Genomic DNA, 23,149 nt, shown 5'->3' with positions numbered 1-23,149 from the left:
ATGCCAAGATACAGACACACTCACATGCAATGAAGTGCATTGCTATTTATGCAGGAGGAATTTAGACCACAATGTAGATTTTTCAAGGTACTGCTTATTCACAACTAATATTTTTCAAGGTTTCATATATGATAACAATTCATCACTTTTTTGTGCTGTGATCCACTTAAATAGAAATGTAAAAGATCCACTTTAATGACTTACCCAACGTCAGAGTGACAATGAACAGATTTAAAGTGATTCTAAAGGAGTAAAAAAAAAAATAACAAACATGTTATACTTACCTGCTCTGTGCAATGGTTTTTCTCAGAGAAGGCCCCATCCTCCTCTTCTGGGGGCCCCAGACGCGTGGTTCCTCCCCCCACCAAGTGCCCTCATAGCAAGCCGCTTGTTATGGGGGTGCTCACTCCTGAGTTGCACTGTGTGTATCCATTGACACACAGGGTGCAGTTCAGCCCTGCCTCCTGCTCTCATTGGCTGTGATTGACAGCAGCAGAAGCCGAAGGCTCTCGGTAAGGAGAGAGACGGTGCACATCGCTGGATTGGGCTCAGATAAATATAAGGGGGGCTGAAGACACAAGTTTTTTTTTTAACTTAATGCATAAAAATCTTTAACCTTTAGAACCACTTTAAGGCTCTAGTGACCATATAAACAAACCTCTATTATGTATTTCATCTTATATGCTCTTAACAGATTTAGCTTGTACAAAGCACAGACATTGCAAAGGTGCAAAGTGGTCATTTTGGCACTTTTGTATTGTTTAGAATACAACATGACATAAGCTTGTTATCCCCATTATCTAACTCACAGTAGCCCATCGCCCTCCACTTGTTACCCACAAAGTCATCTTGCTTGAATATGATTGCAGCTGGTAATCCACCCATGAATTATTGCATTATCCAAGTGAACCTTATATAGTTCTGGTAAGGGTGTTCCTCCTCAGTCAAGAAAAAATCAAAATTCCATTTTAAAGGGGAGTAATATCCTCAAAGCCCGCATTGTCCACTCCTTCAGGAATATGTACATTTTTGCGACGAGTTCCATTTTCAATTGTTTCTGCAGGTTTCATCTTGTCTTCAGATTCATCAGGTTCTTCAGCTTCAGCTATTTTTTTCTTTCTGTAGAAAATTGCAAATAAATCTTTTTTATTCAAAACACACATTACAAATAAAATGCATCAAGTAACCGTTCTATCTATCTATCTATCTATCTATCTATCTATCTATCTATCTATCTATCTATCTATCTATCTATCTATCTATCTATCTATCTATCTATCTATCTATCTATCGTGTAGGAACATGGAATAATGCAGCAGCGGAGAACTCCTTCAACACATGCACCTGCCAAAAAAAGTTATAAATGTTTTATTTATTTCACTCCTTTTTATGTAGCTAATACTTATTTATCATACACTAAATTATGAGATGTCCACAGTGCACAGTGAAATCAGACTTTTCAGCTCTAAAGCAAAGCTGCCCTGGATCATTAACCAATAACAAACAATTTGTTTTCTCAATGTAGTTGGTTTACTAAAGCCACATAGAATGTTTTGGCTGTGCAAGAGAATTTTCCCCAGATAAGCTGAAGTTTTATTAACTGTTAACTGTATTTTTGCACATCATTGGATAATGGAAGTCAGGAGAGCTTCACCTCATTCACTAAGCTCTGGGGCGACTTCCCTTGCAAAGAGTAAGTTCCCTTACAACATGAACAGCCTATTTGCCTTTAGTAAATCAACCTCAAAAACTCACTCTCTCCTATTTCTTCTTCCCTCCATCCCCCTAAGGCCCCTTGCACACGGGAAAATCATGATATAGTGCGCCCCTCAGGTACATATTAGGGGAGCTGCTTCACACAGAAGGTTTTTTATCTTCTGCCTTTAGAACCTTTAGGAGTGAAAGTCAGCTTTAATGTCTTTAATGCCGTGTACACACAGGCGGACTTTTCTGCATCAAAGGTCCGACGGTCTTTCCGAAGGACTTTTGATGGACTTCCAACAGACTTTCGATCGAACAGACTTGGCTACACACGATCACACCAAAGTCCGACTAATTCGTACCTGACGACGTATGACCGGACTAAAATAAGGAAGTTCATAGCCAGTAGCCAATAGCTGCCCTAGCGTCGGTTTTCGTCCGTCGGACTAGCATACAGACGAGCGGATTTCTCCATAGGAACTGGGTCCGGCAGAGTTCCGGCGGAAAGATTTGAAACATGTTCCATATCTAAAGTCCGTCTGATTTTCGACCGAAAAAGTCCGCTGCAGGTCCGATGAAGCCCACACACGGTCGAATTGTTCTGACGGATTCGTTCCGTCAGACCAGTCTGGTCAAAAAGTCCGCCTGTGTGTACACGGCATTAGAATGTAATGACATGTTACTACATAGATAGAAGCTACTTACGAACACCAACTTTGTATTTCCTATACACATACACATATTGCTCTTATAAATAGATACTATTTGTTATTTATATATTTTTTTGTAAACCCCTCTTGAAATCCAATAAAAGGTATTGCAACAGAAAGCACAAACACATGCATGTGTTGGTAGGTGAGTAGTTTTTGAAGGGAGGATTACGTTAGCAAATATTAATGGCAAATGTACTTCATAAATCAGCTGAGTTTGTTGGCAAATCTGAAGTGAATATTCTCATAAACAGACTCTAAAGTAAAAAAAGCTTTAATATTATCATTATTTTGCCTTGAACCTTGTACAAATTGTTCCGAAAGACGTTGTTCCATGTGCACTGCACATAAGGTTCCTTTTGAAATCACTAGATAAGAAAGTCAAAGATCACAAATAATACATATCTCAGGTGTTTATGACACAGTTAGTGGTAATTCCTATACTCGGAAATCATTAACCCTAATAACATTTTATTGTGTTTTCTGAAATTGGAATTGGTGTGTGTCACTGAAAGAAATTATGATGACCTATAGCTATTAAATGGCAATTATGCACCCAGCATGACTTTTTTTTTCTGTTAATCACAGAAGAAAAAAAAAGTATTTATCACTAGAACTCTATCACTTTTCGGAACATCACCCTGTACTGATTAACCGCTTCCAAACCAGCCGCTGCAGTTTTACTGCGGCAGGTTGGCTCCCCTGCGCGAAACCACGTAACTGTACGGCGCTATCTGACAGCGGGGGTGCCAATGCTTATGGCCAACGGTCACGATGACCGCCGGCCACAAGCGATCGTGACCAGGAGACACAGAACAGGACGAGTGTGTGTAAACACACTCTTCCTTGTTCTGTTCTGACAGGAGTGACAGATCGTGTGTTCCTATTAGCTAGGAACCACGATCCGTCACTTCCTCTAGTTAGTCCCCTTCCCCTTCAGTTAGAATCACCTCCCAGGGAACACAGTTAACCCTTTCACTGCCCCCTAGTGTTAACCCCTTCGCTGCCAGTGACATTTTTACAGTAATCAATGCATTTTTAATCGCACTGATCGCTGTATTAATGCCAATGGTTCCAAAAATGTGTCAAAATTGTCTGATGTGTCTGCCATAATGTCGCAGTCATGATAAAAATCACAGATCGCCGCCATTACTAGTAAAAAAAAAAAAAAATAATAAAAATGCTATAAATCTAACCCCTATTTTGTAGACTCTATAACTTTTGAGCAAACCAATAAATATACGCTTATTGCGTTTTTTTTTTACCAAAAATATGTAGAAGAATACATATCGGCCTAAACTGAGGAAAAAAATTGTTTTTTTATATATTTTTGGGGGGTGTTTATTATAGCAAAAAGTAAAAAATAATGCGTTTTTTTCAAAATTGTCGTTTTTTTTCTTGTTTATAACGCAAAAAATAGAAACCGCAGAGGCAATGAAATACCACCAAAAGAAAGTGCTATTTGTGGGGAAAAAAGGACATCAATTTTGTTTGGATACAACGTCGCATGACCGCGCAATTGTCAGTTAAAGTGACGCATTGCCGAATCGCAAAAGGTGCTCTGGTCAGGAAGGGGGTAAATTCTTCCGGGGCTGAAGTGGTTAAGAACAACGAATAAACTAAGATTTAAATCTGTGGTTAGAAAAAATACTGTGGCATTTTATTGAGTACACAAGCTCATAGAGAATTACTAGATCCAAACAAAATGTTTGTTGCACCGTATGCTGTAGGAGTAGCGCTACACCCATAGTAGCCACTGGTAAATATGGGTATCCCCCACCCTGCACAGCCAGGCACACAGAATTTTACACACAAACTGGAGTCAGGAATCAGTCCTTGCAGCTTTGTTTTTGTATTTTATTAGGGGAGTTGAATTTGGATAGGAGATAGAGTATTATGGGATGCCCACTTGATCAGCACAAAAATAATTCTTCAGGTACATTAACTACATACAGTATATACACTTCCCCTTCTACCACCAGCACTATACCTCCAGCACTATATCTCCCAGGACCAGCTAGCACTGTAATGCTGCGTACACACGGTCAGATTTTCCGACGGGAAATGTTCGAAGTGAGCTTGTTGTCAGAAAGTCCGACTAAGTGTATGCTCCATCGAACATTTGCTGTCGGAATTTCCGCCAACAGATGTTTGATAGCAGGTTCTCAAATTTTCCACCAACAAAACTTGTTGTCGGAAAGTCCGACCATGTGTACACAAGTCCGTCGCACAAAAGTTCACGCATGCTCTGAATAAAGTTGAAGGAACCACACTGGCTATTGAACTTCTTTTCTCGGCTTGTCATACGCATTGTATGTCAGTGTGTATGTTTTCACGTTCAGAATTTTTGGCCAACATTTGTGTGACCGTGTGTATGCAAGACAAGTTTGAGCCAACATCCTTCGAACAAAAATCCAGGTTTTGTTGTTGGAAAATCCGGTCGTGTGTACGTGGCATAAGGGTGATCCAACATAGGTTAGATCCAGTGCAAGTACCCTTTGCAGGCAGGGACCATGGGCCCATTTAGTAGTGCAGCAGAAAAGAAGTGCTCAGCTGTCCTATTCCTGTGGCTACTGCTACCAGTACCACCTCTTCAGGCACTGCCAGCTTTCCTGGCTGCATCTGCCCCTTTCACTAGCCCTCCTGGCTAAAACTCCACAGTCCTCCCAGACCGACTCTGAATCCACCTCAGACTGCTTGCACCCAGTCCCTTCAGGCATTCCTCTCAGTTCTCTGAATGTAACACTCACCAGCCCTCCTGGCTGTTCTCCTCCCTGGAGATTTGCCCAGCAGTGTCCTCCTGCTGTCCTCTCCTTGCTCCCGTGCCTCCTGGTCAGGACCCCCCTGTGTGTCTTTAAGAGGGCACCCTTCCGCACCCAAGCCCAGGCCTGAGTTCACCCTCAAAGGCCTCCAACAGCCTAAAATGTCATCTTCCACCCGAACTCCACTGACCCCAGCTGGGCTGACCCTGATTATCCCTAGGCCTCTAAGGCTGGCCATACATTTTAAATTTTCTGGTAGTTTTCCTTTAGATTTACCAAAAAACAAATAATATGAGGTCAAAACGGAACAACTTTCAATTGTATCCAATTAGGCAGGCCCTTGCGCTACTTAGATTAAAGTAAATCTAAAGGAAAATTGTACAAGTAAATTAAATATGTATGGCCAGCCTCATATGCAGAGAACAGAGATCAATAATAAAAAGGAAAAAAAAAAGTATTTTACATATACACAAATGTTTTGCCTTTCATTTCTATTTTAGCCTGGGTTCACACATACAGTATGTGAACAAAGACATCGCATGTGATTCACACCGAGTTGCTGTGCTAATCACATGCGATGTCTGTGCAATGCAAATTCAGCCATACAGTTGTATGGCTGAACTCGCATTGTATTTGCACAAAAAAGGTGCAGGAACCTTTTTTTTCCCCCTCACTGGAATTGAGGTTTGCTGTTACCATGGGTTTAAAGCCTACCCTGTGTGTGTAAGGATCACTGTCATGGCAAATTGATGGTGAATCTTTTTGCTGGGCTGATATTTTTGTAACCATAACACACTGCCTGTCCTTTGAACATAGGTCAGCTGGATTAAAAGGAAGGATAATGGGAGATTATTATGTCCAAGCCCCTCACTATAAAAAGTGTGCCTTTCTCGCAGCCATTAGGCAGTGTGTGTTTGGGAACTTTAGAAAGAGCTGACGTATATACTGTGCTCTGCTCTGTAAAATTACTATGGATTGCAGTGTGGTGGGCTACATATTAGGCAACAATTGTGACTGCTGTATAGCTGCTGCCTTTGTTTTTTGTTTTATTCTTGGGGTTTTCTATGTTTTTTTATTTTACATTTATTCATTTTTTATTTTCTGTTAGGTTACCAAAAAAATGGGTTGAGGTCTGGTGATTCTAGGGCTGTTTTTTATTTATTTATTTATTTTTTTATTTCAGTGTCAGCAGCGCTTTTTGTTGACACAGGCAAAGCTGTCTTTGTACTGTAAAGTGGTGTGCACCAAAGCACCACATATTGGGGTCAATTTACTAAAACTGAAGAGTGCAAAATCTGGTGCAGCTGTGCATGGTAGCCAATCAGCTTTAAATTGCAGCTTGTTCAATTAAGCTCTGACAATAAGCCTGGGTTCACACTAAAGGTGGGTTTGAAATAGTGGGTGTTCAGCTGAACTCGCGCGATTTCAAAACCGCATTTCAGTCTGACTTTGGGAGCAATTTCAGAGACATCTGTGTGGGTTCCTGCACAGATGTCTATTGAAATCACCCCCGAAGTCATCAAAACTAGTGCAGGAACTACTTTTGGGAATCGGTGCAGCGCTGCAAAGTCGGCGTCGCACCGATTCGGACAGTGCCGTTGCTGGAAATAGGTGGCGATTTGACATGTCAAATCGGCACGGTGTAAATGGGGGCTAAAACCTGGAAGCTGATTGGTTTCTATGCAGAGCTGCACCAGATTTTCCACTCTTCCGTTTTAATAAATAAACCCCATTCATCCTTCCTATTGCCATAGCTGTCTTTACATTTAGGCAATCCCCTTTATTAAAATATCAGGCAGGCCTAAAGTGAAATGTATAAAAGAAAAAGTGTGCATCCACAAGATAAAAACACCTTATATAAAAGGAAGTTAAATGATGATAAAAACAGTGATATTCAGAAACGGTGATTTATCTAAATAAATGGATGATGGAGCACTAGTCCTTGACGTCACCATGCACCAGCTGGCTGGCCCCAGCCACGGCTGTGTTACTATACTGATCACCGTTATTTTGGCCGTAAGTGCCTACTTATTTTTTATACATTTTTTGGCATACTGCACCATGAAGCCTCTTCCTTTAATTTTATGACATACCCCCACTGTTGGAGATCACCTGGAAAAGGCTGCCTCCGTAGTTGTGAGGTATATATCTTACCGCTGCAGGAAACTGGATCCCTTCACTGGATAAGTTCAAGGAGATGAGTTCCCTCGGTGGTTGATTCCTGTCTGAGAGCATTTGATATCTATAATTTGAGATCCAACAAATCTGGTAAGCGGCACGGAGTGATTGATTTTATGAACAGAAGCACTAGGTGAACAAAGAGTATTTATTCACATATTTGCACCTTGTGGAGCACTATATTAGCATTTATTTAGATATATCACCATTGGTAAATATCACTGTTTTTATCATCATTTATCGTCCTTTTATATAAGGTGTTTTTATCATGTGGATGCATACATATTGTTATTAGCTGAATATTCAGGCTATTTTAAGTTGCAGCACCAACTTGTCACTTTAGAATCTATTGGGTTAGCGCTGATATTTGATTTGAAACAGGCCTAAAGTGAAAGACAGAGGTTCTGGCTGAAGAGAAAGTAGGGAATGAGACGATTCTGCAGCAGAAAGCAGTGGTCGAGCTGTATCATCTAGAGACAGGGTATGTCTGCGTTTTCTATTTGAGAGTGGCCATGCTTTACAGACACAGCTGTACCATAGGAACTACTACACAAAGGAAGAAGTTAAGTGTTCCTTTTCTTACTCTTCTCAGTTGTCTGCACCTGCCGCTAATTTACCCTCTTCTTCCTCTTCATCTCTTCTACTAATCCCACCATGGCCCTACAAACTGGCAACGAAAAGATGGCATCAAATGATCACTGACTTGTTTCAAGAGCATGATCTTGGTCATGGGCAAGCATTCCTCATTTAATATATTGAGAATGAGGAAGAGAGGACCATAAAGAGAGAGAACATCAGGCACGGATGGCAGTGGCAGTAAAGTTTCAGCAGCTGGAGCTTACTGCCAAGTGAATTCTAATGATGAGGAGGGGGACAAACCATCCAAGGGTGCAACTGATTAAAAGGAGGAATGCTCTGAGTGAGAGGCAAAACATCAATAGGGATGAGCACATAGTTCAGACCAAAACCTAGCAGGGTTGCTTGCAGGGTACTTCATCAGACCAGAAAGGTTTGTAGTCACTTTAGATTGTGAGATTCTTGAGGACAGTATTGTCCTCAGACACACTGAGGGTGGCATGGGAGGCAGTTTTCACGCGCTTTACAGATGCTATTTTTAGCGCTAAAATGCCTGAAAAACGCCTTCAGTGTGAAAGTAGCCTAATATTTATTTCAAGATAAAATCTGCATTGTCTGTCCCCTTTATTGCAGCAAAAAAAGACGCTTACATACTGCCCAATCAATATTTGTGGCTATGGTCTCTCAAATAACACGTACTCATTTCTACTGCAAGATAAAAGCTGCCTTGTCTCTTGTATTGTGGCCTAACCAAGCTGCTTACATGCAGTCCAGCCACTGAACAATAAATGTGGCTACTGTCTCCCAAAATACACATTTTTATTTATTTAAAATTTATTGCAAGATAAATCCTGTCTTGCCTCTATCTATTTGAAGTCTATTCAAGTGCTAGTGTATGATCCTGATGCTAGCCACATTCTACTGGAAGTTTATATTTCAAATATTGGAGATACGAGGATAGGAGGGGGTCTGGGAATATTGGGTTGTGTTTTGAAGTATTTTTGATAACTCTGTTTTGACATTTATTCAACTTTTAGGACAATGCAGTATAGTACTGTGAAAAAGCCTCAGGAAATATACTTTTAAACTGTTGTGCCACTCACTAATTTATACAATTTTTCGATATCACCCTCATGAAAAAAAAAATCAATTGATATTGTTAGGTTTGAAAGATAAATAGGGCTGAATTATAAATAAATATAGTTCACACTTTACCAAATATCTAGGGATAAAGATATAAAAAAATGTATATCACTTACAATGTACCCCATAGTTAAAATGCAGACGAGTCTTTCAAAGAATGGAAACATTTATATCCTAAATCCTGGTCACAAAAAAATAATCTGATAAAACTGGTCATGGTCAGTGGTATATATATTTAATAGATATGTACCATGCTTACAGTTACCCCTAAGAGATTTATTGAGAATGTAGTTGGGATTCTACTAAAACTTTTATTTCTCAAAAAAAAAGTGAATAAGGTTTACAAACAGTTGCAAACATACTATAAAACAGCTAACATACTAGAATGGGCAAACATAGGTAAAGTATTTGTTTAGCCTTTAAAGAATGATCTTGAAGGTCTGCTCTGAAGATTCAAATGCTATTTAAAACACTGAACCATTCAATTATAAAGCTAGTTGCTGGTACTTGTAAGGATATTATTTAAAACAATGTGTTAATAGTCTCTATTAATCTTTGATAATTATTTATAGTGTTTCCATTAAAGAATGGTTCATATTACAAAGGTGAGATTTGTACCTCTTGGTCATTTGCAAGACATTTTAACAGCTCAGGCTTAGCCCTGTTTGAGATGGATGTGGCAGGAGAAAGCATTGTGATGGAATATGTCTTGTGCATTTACAAACGATCTGCTGCAGAGTCCTGGAACAGTGATAAGCCAGGGTGGTTCCTAGTCAATTCTAGAAGTGTTAAAACTCAGTATACTTGTAGGCAGGTGCCTCCAAAAAGGTTCATGTGTTTTTCTTGTCTGTGTTTATCCCCTCAAGTTAATTTAGCCAGCTAGATGTAAATTGTAAAGTTACCAACCCCTGCAGGTCATACCACATAAAAGGGGCTCACTAAGTGCCCTGGTTGGTGAAAGTTCCTGTGGAAATACTTCCAAAAGTGTAGCTGTCACCTGTTAGAGTGGATCACCCTCTTTGGGGGGGGGGGGGGGGGGGTGATGGGAGCCTAGTCTGGGTTTCCAGGGGTCTGGCTCCTGTAGACCCTCATGGACTTACACATTCTAGTGATAGACTTTTCTGCCTTTATGGATTATTGCCTAATCACAGACCCTAATGGACTTTATTGCCTCTTGTGGATTTACTGCCTGTTATGGACATTTGCCTTCCGAAGATCGCCTTTATGGACTTTACCATCTGCCTAAGGTACAGTCACTTTATTGGTCACTAGAGAGTTTTGTATAGGAACTGGGTGGAACATGTCTTTGAGAACTGTTACTTGTTATCTGCAAAAACGACCTCAGTAAATAATCTTTATATGTTCATCTGATTTGCCTGGTCTGAGATCTCTCTAAAGGGGTGCATGCATGGCGTATCAAAAGAACAGGGCTTACAACTAGGGACTGAGTTAGAGAAAATACAGTACATGGATCTAACAAGCATAATGCTGTCTAGAGGAAGCTAGATTGTCGTTGCTAATGACTACAGTATCTGTGTCACATGCCAAAGTAACCAACCAGCCAGAGGACGGGTGATATGGCCAAGAGGTGATGGTTACTCTGGTGGTAAAGAGGGTTATGTGCTTGGCACCTTAACTAGTAGCCAGTTTCCCACTGGCGGAAGAGAGAATTGAAGTAGCAAGGCCTCAGGATGAGAAAGCATGCACGGGGAATGGAGAAAGTGTGCTTCCTGTATCCAGTAGCAGCAGCAGGATAGTCATTAGGAGGAAAGTAATGGAATTGCTAAGTTGGTGGAGACCTGTGCAGGCTCTGGGACACCACATCAGAAAGACACACGGGGAGGGAGGGGTGTTCCCTAACCAAAGGAATGTCTGAAGTGCTCAAGTAACAGTGTATAGAAGTTCAGCCATGGAATACAAGGCGTTAAAATGCTGCCTGCTTCTGAGTTGGAGTACCGTCTTAGTGTCGCCTTAAGCCCCGCCCGCATGTGTGAGATAATTGTGTTGCAGGATGCTGGAGAACCCAAGAAAATGATGAAATTCACAGTTAGTATTCTTGTTCTTCAAAATGTTAAGTTGGGTATATGTGAAGCAGCAACTTGTTTATTAACATATTCTATTTATTTTAGATTCTATAAATGGAATCATTTTAAAAAGCTATTTAGCGGGATAAAGTAAATAAAATGCAGACACACATCGGAAGAAAAGGTAATGGTTCGTACAGTAGATGTATAAACTATGAGTGTTAAAGCAATAATAAAACATGTTTCAACAATGAGAATAGTTGGCTTATTTTCTTGTATACCATATATATATAATGAGAAAAAAAACGAGAAAAAAAGAGAAATATAGAAGGATGGGAAGCTCAAATCGCTCCAATGGCTCTATATAAGAGAGAGTTAATGGTTGTGTTACCAACTTGTACTGTATATGTCTAATTGTGAATTTGTTTTCTTTATTTAAAACTTATACTAGAAATATAATTACAAAAATATCATGACATTAAAGCGGAGTTCCACCCAAAAATGGAACTTCCGCTGTTCTGGTTCCTCTCCCCCTCCGGTTTCACATTTGGCACCTTTCAGGGGGGAGCAGATACCTGTCTAATACAGGTATTTTGCTCCCACTTCCGAGCATAGATGCCCGAGCCACCCGCGGGTATCTACGCCACTCCCCCCCCATTGTATTCTGGGAGACACATGGGTCCCAGAAAACAGCAGGGACCAGTGGGATAGCGCAGTGCGAGTCACGCATGCGCAGTAGGGAACCAGGAAGTGAAGCTGCAAGGCTTCACTTCCTGATTCACTTACCGAGGATGGCGGTGGCAGCACCCGACAGCCGATGGATAGATCGGCTTCGGGTGCCGACATTGCGGGTGCCCTGAACAGATAAGTGTATACATATATAAAAAAAAAATGGCAGAACTCCGCTTAAAGATATTACCTGTTCAGACCAGCAATGTCATATGGTTAAAGAAGGAAGACATTGTTAGAACTAAACTGAATGCATCGGCTGAATAATCAACATATCAGATCTCCAGAAAATATGTATGGTTGGTCAATTTTCAGTTTACAACTGCTTATTTTAAACTAGAAATACGTTTGGTTTTACTATATTTCAGCTATTTGAGCCTCATATTCAAAAACGTAAAATTTAATTCAAATACTTACCGTAATTTTCCTTTCCTGACGAGCTCCATGGCAGCACAGCTGGGTATAGGCTCCGCCCCCATGCCCCAGGACTTAACTCATATAAATTTGAGCCCACCTACAGCCTGGGCGTTCTGTAACTAGTCCTACCAAGCTGGGTGGGATCTGTGCTGCCATGGAGCTTCTCAGGAAAGGAAAATTACGGTAAGTATTTGAATCAATTTTCTGTTTTTCTGACAGCTCCATGTCAGCACAGCTGGGAACTAACTAGCCAAAACAGGGGAGGGATAATGCTACACACTCCTCAATTCTGACTAAAAAAAAACAGAAGCCAGGATGCCTCTGCCAAACTCAACTGTCATTAAGCCATGAATATGAATATTTTGGTGCCCACGAAGCTGCCTTGCAGATAGTTTCAGACACTTGACCTGCTGCCACTCTCAGGGTTGAGACCCTTCTAGTTAGGAGTGCCGTGATTCTCCTGGCACAGCCAACCCTTTCAACTTGTAGGCCAAGGAGATGAGCTTTACCAACCAAGAGGCAATAATCTTGCTGGAAGCCGTAAAATCATTATGTGTTCCACCTGGAATGATAAACAGATGCTCCAACTTCCTGATGGCAGAAGTCACCTTGATTAAACATTTTAAAGCTTGGCCCAAATCCGATGGACTAATTTCTTGAGTACTGCACAAAAGGAACGTAGGAGGACAACCTCTAGTGTGATATGGACTCTGAAGGTCAGTTCAGGCACAAAATTCGAACATTGGCATGAGTACCACCCTGTCTGGGAAGTACACGAGTATGGATTCTTTAATCCCTAAGGCCACCAATGCTGACTCTCTTCTGGCTGATGTTATTGCCACCAGTAAAGCAGTTTCCAGTGAGAGGTACCACAGGGTGATTAAAGGCATCTGATGCAATAACGTCCAACAGTAATAGGAGATCCCATTTCGAAAACAACAATTCAAGGTTTCAATCAAACTGCATCTTGAAAAACAGTATAATTAAGTTTTGGCTGCCCACTGTATGCCGGTGAAGGCAGAGATAGCCGAAATGTGTGCCTACAGCACACTTCCGCATAGACCTGAATCAAGCCACGCCTGCAGACATTTCAGAACAGACTTCTGCAGAGTCCGGTGTAAAATCTTGATCAGCAATCATACTGGGAAGTAATGCAATATTCTACTATAGGCACGGTTAGTGATGTCCTTTCTTGTTTTCATAAGAGTATTTACAATCTTCACAGAGCATTCAAAATCCAATAGCCTCTGCCTCTCCAGACCCAGGCCATCAGCCTGAGCCTGTTGGATGATGGATGAATGGGACTTGATGGATGAATGGGACTTTTGGAGAAGATTTGATCTTACAGGCAGAGGGAGTCAATCCTTGACACTCATAAGGATGAGCAGAGGGTACCAAGGCCCCTTCGGCCAATCTGGGATCATCACCAGAACTGTCACCTTCCCCCGTCACAGCCTCAGCTGGAAGCTGAGAATCAGAAGGAGCAGCAGAAAAGGCATAAACTGTCTTGGAGATCCACTCTGCGTTCAGCACCTCCACCTCGATTGCTTACGGATTCAGGGCCCTGGAATGGAACTTCAGCAACTTGGTGCTGACTGGGGATGTGAGTGGTCTACCTCTGGAAGAAAAATACCAAGCTCTGTTAGTTCTCAAAAGACTCCCAGTACTCTGGACCATTCATTGTCGTCCAGACTTGTCCTGGACAAATAGTTTGACAGAAGATTCTTCTGACCAGGCACATAGTCCGCAGATAGCCACAGAAGATTGACTTGGGCAGATTCTAGAATTAGAGAAACCTCCTTCAGAAGGGAGAGACTGAGCCTTGTTTCCAGATGTAGGCCACAGTCATTGCGCTGTCCAACTTTACCAGGACAGGCTTACCCCAGATGAGGTGACTGAAGACTAAGAGCCTGAAATGCTGCTCTCAACTCCAGGAAGTTGGACACCATCTTGGACCCTTGAAAAAGACCATTGGCCCTGAGCCCATTTCTCTTGAAGTAGGGCTCCCCTACTACTTTGCTGGTGTCTGACTGCACCACCAGCCACTAGGTCCTCAGAATGGAATGACATTGCAGACAATTTTGTTTCTTCAACCACAAGTTTAGGCCACTGGTCCAGAAACCCGACTTGAACGGGAGCGAGAGTTAAGCGAGAGTTAAACTATCTGAGCTGCTGGAGTGAAGCGATTTCTATGGCTCAATCTGAGACGTGAAGGATGAAAGATCTCCAAATATGGCCTAAAATGCTTGCCTTAAGGGACCACATGTCCATCACTAAAGCCGTACCTATGTCCACAGAGGAGCCACAAAGTGCCCTTAAGGCATGTATGTGTGCACAATCCAAAAATACCAGAAAGCATTCTGACATGGAACTCTTTACTGATGTTTTATGCGTTGGCTTCCCAGTTTTTCTTGGACTCCCAGCCAGAAATGCAGAAGCTAAACTCTCTGGATGAGCACCGGTAAAGCCAGTTAGCACGGGGGGCGTGACCAGATGCAGATGCTGGAGTGAGAGTGTGTGAGCTTTCCCTCCCCTACCTCGCTCCTCACTCCTCTCTCAGGCTTACCTTTACCCCCGGCCGGGGGGACTCGTGGATGCCTTGATCGGGTTGAGAGCGGAGGTACACGCAAATGGTCGCTGCTCGCAGCCCGCTTGGTACTCTAGAGCCTTTTGTCTTGTGAAAGGCAGTGGACGAGCGGCTCTGACATGGTTGGTGCAGCTCCATAGGATCCCAGCTGCAGCGGGAAGAGACGGCGGCTGTGGCGGCGTGAGAGGTCTCCACCTCCACTCCCCCTCCGACGGAACGGTGCCCGGCTGACGGAGTGAAAGTCCCCTGGAATCTGCACCACGGCACCATATGCTAAATAGGACATGTCATTAAGGAAGAGTGACAGCACCCCCTCCTGGCAAAACCTTGACATTCACTGTGGCTGGGTGAAAACTTTCTAATTTCTTTTGGAAGGAAAAAACTATAAGGGCAGTGTGTTTTTCTTCTTTTTTTTTTCTCTAACCCCAGGACTGGCAATATTAACTTTCTCAATTGTATAGTACAGAGGTTGATCACAAAGAGGTTGGTTCCCCATTCCCCGCAAAAATTGGTCTAGAGATTGCAGATTCGCTGCCTTATCCTCCCCCTGTCACCTGGGATGTGATGGATCATTCGCTCTTGAACGGATAGAGGGTCTTCCCAGTTTTGAAAAACATCTAATACATCTAAAACATTGTGAAATTTACCTTTTTCACTTTGGCCTGGCCAACGCACCACAAAGGTGAGTCAGGCAGCGGCTGCCAGATTGAAGGAATTTTCACACACACAGGGGCAGTCCCCCCTAAAAAATAGACAACAGACTCAACATGCCAATATGCTGTCTAAATTTCAGACGGGAGCCAGTACTTCTAGAAAGAGTCTGGGACAAGGACAGGCGATTCCTGCGAAGGGAGTAACCCCTCCCACTGAAAAATTAGTACCGTGTGAAGGGATGGAGGAAGGCCAGGGACATGGATTATTACTATCTAACACGGACACCCCAGAAGTAGCAGAACTATCATTGAAAGAAATTTTGCTAGCAATTAACACTTGCAAAACTGAAATGTCTGACCAACTTGAAACGGTGGAAGAACTGTCATTTATTAGGCAGGATATGCAAAAGGTGTGAAGGTGCGGGAAAGGACTACCGCTCTTGAGGGGAGGGTCAGTCTGGTAGAGGATGATTTGAACCCCCTGAAGCGTGAGATGAAAATTATAAAGGAGCAGATGGCTAATTATCAGACAAAGATTGATGAAATGGAGAATAGGATGCGAAGGAAGAACGTAAGAATAGTGGGGCTCCCTGAACGATCTGAAGGTCTAGAACCTACTATTTTTTTGGAAAAATGGTCAATTTTGAAAAAAAAAAAAAACAATATTTTGTACTTTTTGCTGTAATAAATATCACACAAATATACAAAAAAACTATTTTTTTCCTCAGTTTAGGCCAATATGTATTCTTCTACATATTTTTGGTAAAAAAAAAAAATCGCAATAAGCGTATATTGATTGGTTTTACGCAAAATTTATAGCGTCTACAAAATAGGGGATAGTTTTATGGCATTTTTATTATTATTTTTTTTTTTTTTTAGTAATGGCGACGATCTGCGATTTTTATCGGGACTGTGACATTATGGCGGACACATCGGACATTTTTACACTATTTTGGGACCATTGTCATTTATACAGCGATCAGTGCTATAAAAATGCATTGATTACTGTGTAAATGACACTGGCAGTGAAGGGGTTAACCACTGAGGGGCAGAGAAGGGGTTAAGTGTGTCCTAGGGAGTGATTCTAACTGTGAGGGGGCTGGGCTTAAACACACAGGACAGTGATCGCTGCTCTAGATCACTGTCCTGTCACTAGGCAGAACGGGGAATGCTTTGTTTACAAGAGCATCTCCCCGTTCTTCCTCTCCGTGACACGATCGCCGGGAGACTGGCGGACATCGAGTCCTCGGGGCGCGCGACGGCATGAAGGGAAACTCAAAGGGACCTACAGGTACGCCCATTTGCCCAGCCGTGCCATTCTGATGATGTAAATGTACATGCGGCGGTCGGCAAGTGGTTAAAATAATAGGTATAGGTAATGGTCACATGAGAATGCCCCCCAATTAGGCCCAATGGGTGGATGAAAAGAATATATGAGAGCACGAGTCTGAAGAAGTGGCACGATTCCCATGATTGGTACACAGGGTTGTTTGAAATTTATTATAGATTTGAGGTTTTATACATTTTTTTATTTTGTAGGCTTGAAAATAGAGCCTGCATATTGGCAAATGTGTATCTCCCCCCCCCCCCTTCAACTTGTCGGTCCTTTGTGAGCTCACTAAGTTTACCCTGGATAAGCTGGGGGTGCCGGTGTTAGTAATGGGGGATTTTAACATGGTAATGGACCGGAAATTAGATAGACTCCCCCCCGGGACATACACAAGTAGAACAGTGGATAGTCGGCTACCTGATTCTTTGACAGAAACAGGATTGACAGACATTTGGTGAATACAAAACAAAAAGGCTCAACAATACTCAAAAATACTGTTTTTCCAGGACTCACTCTACACACTCCAGGATTGACTTAGTTCTAGGAAACGAGGAGATGATGCCACTAAGATTAAAAATAAATTGGGCAAAGTCCAGCTTGCTACCAGTGGATTCTCGGGTAGGTTATTTACCTGAGGAGGTAGCCCAGATCCCAGTTGTGAATAAACTTAAATACCTGGGCATAAATATCTCTAAAGACCCTCAACAATTCACCTTAGATAATATTGATCTAAGGTGAATTAAAGGCATCTGATTAAATTCAGGGGAAAAATAAAAATCTGGAAACGCCATTATCTGTGGCAGGTCAGTGTAACCTGATTAAAATGATTTGGATGCCCCAGCTCCTTTATGTATTACATAATTCACCAATCTGGCTCAAAAGATAGAAACTCTGTTTAGGGAAATGATCTGGAAAGGCGGTTCAGCTAGAATCCGGTTAAGTACTCTGCAACTTCAGAAACAGGAAGGAGGAGTAGCGCTCCCACATGCCTTTAGTTACTTCTTGGCATCACAACTCCAGTACTTAGGGGGGAGTAATGTAGATGGCCAAGTAGTAGGAAGAAAGAGCCCCCTACAAACTACCCCACATGAATCTATACCTGAAGCCTTGGAGGCAGGATCCTTCCTCCCAAAACTCCCAACTTTAAATCCAATAATGAAGGTTTGGGACACAGTGAAAATAATACTGGATTATAGAGGCTTTATGGATCTTACGCCACTGTGGGAAAATAGTAAACTAGGAGAGCTTTAGAAGATAGGGATAATGAGGGAATGGGAGAGATGTGGAATAAAATTCATCTCACAGTTATGCCAAGAAGGCACCTTGAAAACTTTCCAGGAATTGAGAGCTCAATATGCCTTGCCGAACAAATCCTTTTTTAAATACTTACAGGTCAGGCACACATTAGAGGAACAGTTTAGAGTAAGGACCTTATAATGGAGCACAATTCCTGTACTTCAAAAACTAATCAATGCAGATTTAGCGAAAGGCTTAATCTCAAAAGTATACCCACATATTAATAATGGGAGATTGAGCAGGCTAGATCCTCCTCTGTACAAGAGGAAATGGGAAAAAGATGTAGGCAATATCTCTGATAGCCAGTGGAACAGAATCCTTGAAATGGCCCCCTTGGTCTCGTTAGCCCCCTCGCAGAGGATTTCACATTTATTTTTATTGTATAGAATTTATCACACTCCCTACAGACTTTTTCACTACGGCCATCAGCCAGATTCTAGTTGCCCTAGATGTGGGGATTTAGAGGGGGATCTGCTCCACATGTTTTGGAGGTGCCCGAAGCTATTCCGGTATTGGGCGGAGGTGGTGAAAATTACTGATGGGGTGTTCGGAACCTCCACTGAGTTGGAGCCGAAAAAATGCCTATTGAGACTAGTAGAGGGCAAGGGTAAACCAGGAAACACCCAAGAGGCAGTGATGAGATGTCTACTTCAAGCAAGGAACCTGATTGCCCGAAGATGGCAGTCAGCACCACCCCTGTCCAGTGAGGAATGGTCTAATAGTATGAACGGGTAATTCTCAAAGAGAAAGCGGTATATATAAAGCAAGGTGTGCCTAGGAAATATGATATGATTTGGAAGCCCTGGTGGGAAGCAAGAGGGATTAGCATGTAAACTTTAACAAATACAGAAATAATTATGCAAACGATAAATGGCGACCCTAGAGGATCCAAATGTAGAGAGAGTGGAAGTTGAAGGAATGAGTGAGAAGTATGAAGTTGTGTAAGAGCTGGAAGTGTGCAAGAATTTTTAGTCTATAATAATATTAGATAACCCTACGAGATGCACCTCCAGGCTACATCCAAAACCCACATAGGACAAGCCAGGCTTACTAACTTTGTGAAGAGGAACTGGGATGGAGATCCAGGACATCATGGGGAAGAATGTATCTGTTTGCTTTTTATTTTTCTTGTTATCCTTCTTTTTCTTGTTTCATGTAAAAAAAATTTCAATAAAGAAATAAAGTTTAAAAAAACCTCTCTGGAGTGAGAGTGAGCGTGGAAACTGACTCTTGAGTTTTTCGGTCTCCTTTAACTCAGCAGATATTCATCTTGAGGCAGGAAGCCAAACTGACCACTATTAAATTTAGGCTTGACCTTCTATGATCAAGAAAAATGCAGTGATAGCATTTGTCCTTGAAGGCCACAGCATCTTCTGATGGTAAGGTCATGTATATGGCCAATCCAACAAGGGACACACACTGACCAGAGGGGTGATCCCAGCCCCTGGACATCTTTCAGTTCAAAAGGGCATAACTTTGACATCCTGCTGTGACAACATACTCCAATCTTGTAGCCCGAGGACTTAATTCATCCAACATAAGGGAATTGTCAAGCTGTCCTCTGGAAGTACTTAAAATACTTCCAAAGCTTCACCTGTATTTAAAGGCATTTCAACAACCTTACCAATCTGGACAAAGGTCGTCCTCATCTTCCTGTTCATAAGAGACTGAAGAGGATCGATTGGCTTGAGAAGGCCCTGAATAGAAGACTGGACATTGCCAGAATAGATGGCCCTTGCAGAAGATGAATTCAGCAATTCCTTTAGAGTATCTTGACCATATGCTTAATTGTGACAACTTGGTCACCATAATCTTAATCACAGCCTGCCTAAACAAAGTAGGAATCACATGTTCATTCACCTCTACTTGTGAAGAAGCTGACAAGGGTTAATTTGCCTGAGGAGGTTCTGAGACTACTCATTGGCACCCTATAATTAACCCCTTCGCAGAGTGAGTGGAAAAGACTCCTTCAGAGTGTATTGACCACATGCTTAATGAATGTGACAACCGGTTAGGTGTCGTCATCATCTTTATCCTTGGTTGCTTGAACAAGGCAACATTTTTGCAGTCATGTTCGTCTGTCTTCTCTTTGGAAGAATCTGAAGCAAATTGTTTGCCTGGGAAGGCTTGGAGACTGCTCGGTAACCCTTTCACAGGGTGAGTGGAAACACTCTTTTAGAGTGTATTGACCACAGGCTTAATGAATGTGACAACCTGTTAGGTGTTGTCATCTTTATCCTTGGTTGCTTGAACAAAGCAGAATTTATGCAGTCATGTCCATCCAGAAATCTGGAAAATGGGCTGTTTCACCTGGTATGGCTAGGCAGCTTCTCATTGCCAGAGCAGATAACCCTTTCAAAGGGTGAGCAGAAACCACTCCTTTAGAGTGTATTGACAATGTGTTTATTGAATGGGACCTCTTGTTAGTTGTCATCCTTATCCCTGGCTGCTTGAGCCAGTGGGATACATACTGTCATGCCCATCTGTTCTAGAGTCTGAAGAGGGATGTTTTGCTTGGGAAAGCTATGAGAATGCTCCTTGCCAGAGAATTTAACCCCTTCAGAGGGTAAGTGGGAATAACTCCTTTGAGTGTATTGGCCACTTGTTTAATAAATAAGACAACCCGTATCATCATCCTCATCTCTGGTTGCTAAATCAAAGCTTCACACAGTCATGTTCCTCCACAAGGGCGTTGGCCAGGAATTTGTCTTGCATACAAACGGCAAGGAATTGTCGGCCAACAAACACGAACGTAGGGACGTATTAGACGTACTATACATGTGCAATTCGTTTTGCAACGAATCAAAATTCGTCCGAATTTTGCATCTTTCGGACATTCGGATGCATCCGAAAGTCCAAATAAAAAAAATAAAGAATTTCAACTAATATGAAAGAAATTATAGCGGATATAACTAATGAATTTGGCATGATTCGATAATTCGTTAAAGATCTAATGAAACAAAAGGTCAACTCAAAGTAAATCTTACAGTCCAATCAGCTGATTCATTTTGTGCTGGAGGTTGGATTACTGGCAAAGTGCATTCCTGAGAACTGCGTGAGAGTGGGGTTCTATTGTATTTGAGCAGAGGAGAAGAGATATTGTCATTGTGTGTGTTAATAGATTCAATAAACAAACAACTTTCCAAACTACGAATCATTATCATGAATATCTCTACATACATAAATATCGAATTTCAACTAATACGAAAGAAATTATAGTGGATATAACAAATGAATTCAACAGGATTCGAGATTCAGTATAACAAATTTTGACACTCTACAGAAATAACTAATTATCCGAAAACAAATTAACGTAACATAACGAATATAACAGAACGAAATGATGTATTTTACGAATGAAAACGAAACGAAACTAAGCGGAATTCTCCGTTGTGCACAAGTCTAAGACGTACTACGAGACTACAAAGAGGAAGTTCAATTGTCATGCACCACCCTTTGGGCTCTTTCTGCTAATTTCATGTTAGTAGAAGTTTGGTAAGTGTTGATTCGTGCTTTTCATTTCGTGCTTTTCATTTCACGCTTTTCAGTGATACAGCCGTTGGTCAACCAGCCATGTTGCGGAATCTGAGGAGATTGTTATTATTGGTCTTGGAGTTATTGCTTTGACCCAAGTCCAGTCCAGGAACAGGAGGAGGAGGATTTCTTGGACCAAAAATTGGTTGCTTTATTAATCGTGACCAATTATGTCATATGCCTTTGCTGCAGGAGCGCTAGGAGAATAATCCGGATGATTTTTGGAATTATCTTTGGGTGACGGACCCCTGCTTTCCCTAACTCTTGGCATTGTTGACCCCCTATATTAACCACTTAACAACCGGCCCATAGCCAAATGACGGCTACAGGGCGGTTGTTTAACTCTGGGAGGACGTCCAGGGACGTCCTCCCAGAATTCTGCTCTCGCGCGCCCCCTAGGGCGCGCACTCGAGAGCATCCGTGATCGCTGGGTCCACAGGACCCGGCGCATCACAGATCCCGGTAAATGGCCGCTGATCGCGGCCGTTTACCATGTGATCGCTCCGTCAAATGACGGAGCGATCACATGTAAACAAACCGGCGTCATCTGATGACGCCGGTTCCTCTCCTCCCCTCCTGTGTACTGATCGGTACACAGTGACCGAAGAGGCGGATGGATGGATGGCTGCAGCGTTGTGGGCTGCATCTGTAGTGCCCACAGCGCTGCACAGTGACATCCAGCCATCCATCCATCCATGCTCAGCCATCCCTACTACTCTGCATGCCCTGCAATGCTGTGCAATACTCTGCAATTCCCTCTGCAATACCCCGCAATACTCTGCCATACCCTGCAATACCCCGCAATACTCTGCCATACCCTGCAATACCCCGCAATACTCTGCCATACCCTGCAATACCCCGCAATACTCTGCCATACCCTGCAGTACCCCGCAATACTCTGCCATACCCTGCAATACCCCGCAATACTCTGCCATACCCCGCAATACTCTGCCATACCCTGCAATACCCCGCAATACTCTGCCATACCCTGCAATACCCCGCAATACTCTGCCATACCCTGCAATACCCCGCAATACTCTGCCATACCCTGCAATACCCCACAATACTCTGCCATACCCCGCAATACTCTGCCATACCCTGCAATACCCCGCAATACTCTGCCATACCCTGCAATACCCCGCAATACTCTGCCATACCCTGCAATACCCCGCAATACTCTGCCATACCCTGCAATACCCCGCAATACTCTGCCATACCCCGCAATACTCTGCCATACCCTGCAATACCCCGCAATACTCTGCCATACCCCGCAATACTCTGCCATACCCCGCAATACTCTGCCATACCCCGCAATACTCTGCCATACCCTGCAATACCCCAAAATACTCTGCCATACCCCGCAATACTCTGCCATACCCTGGAATACCCCGCAATACTCTGCCATACCCCGCAATACTCTGCCATACCCTGGAATACCCCACAATACTCTGCCATACCCTGCAATACCCCGAAATACTCTGCCATACCCTGCAATACCCCGAAATACTC

At 42.5% G+C, this 23,149-nt stretch overlaps 1 protein-coding gene across 1 annotated transcript in view; it reads right to left on the bottom strand.

Annotated features, from left to right (window-relative positions):
- Positions 1 to 649: 649 nt before the first annotated feature.
- The window catches only part of CLTRN (collectrin, amino acid transport regulator), a 102,936-nt gene continuing 80,436 nt past the window's right edge, over positions 650 to 23,149 (bottom strand). The window contains exon 6 of the mRNA XM_073616937.1: positions 650 to 1,119. Within this exon, the coding sequence (XP_073473038.1) occupies positions 969 to 1,119 (151 nt within the window). The 3' untranslated portion in view covers positions 650 to 968. The remainder of the gene's footprint in view (positions 1,120 to 23,149) is intronic.

Source organism: Aquarana catesbeiana, linkage group LG02 (genome assembly GCF_042186555.1).
Source record: "Aquarana catesbeiana isolate 2022-GZ linkage group LG02, ASM4218655v1, whole genome shotgun sequence".
Taxonomy (NCBI): domain Eukaryota; kingdom Metazoa; phylum Chordata; class Amphibia; order Anura; family Ranidae; genus Aquarana; species Aquarana catesbeiana.
This window is presented reverse-complemented; position numbering and strand designations above follow the sequence as displayed.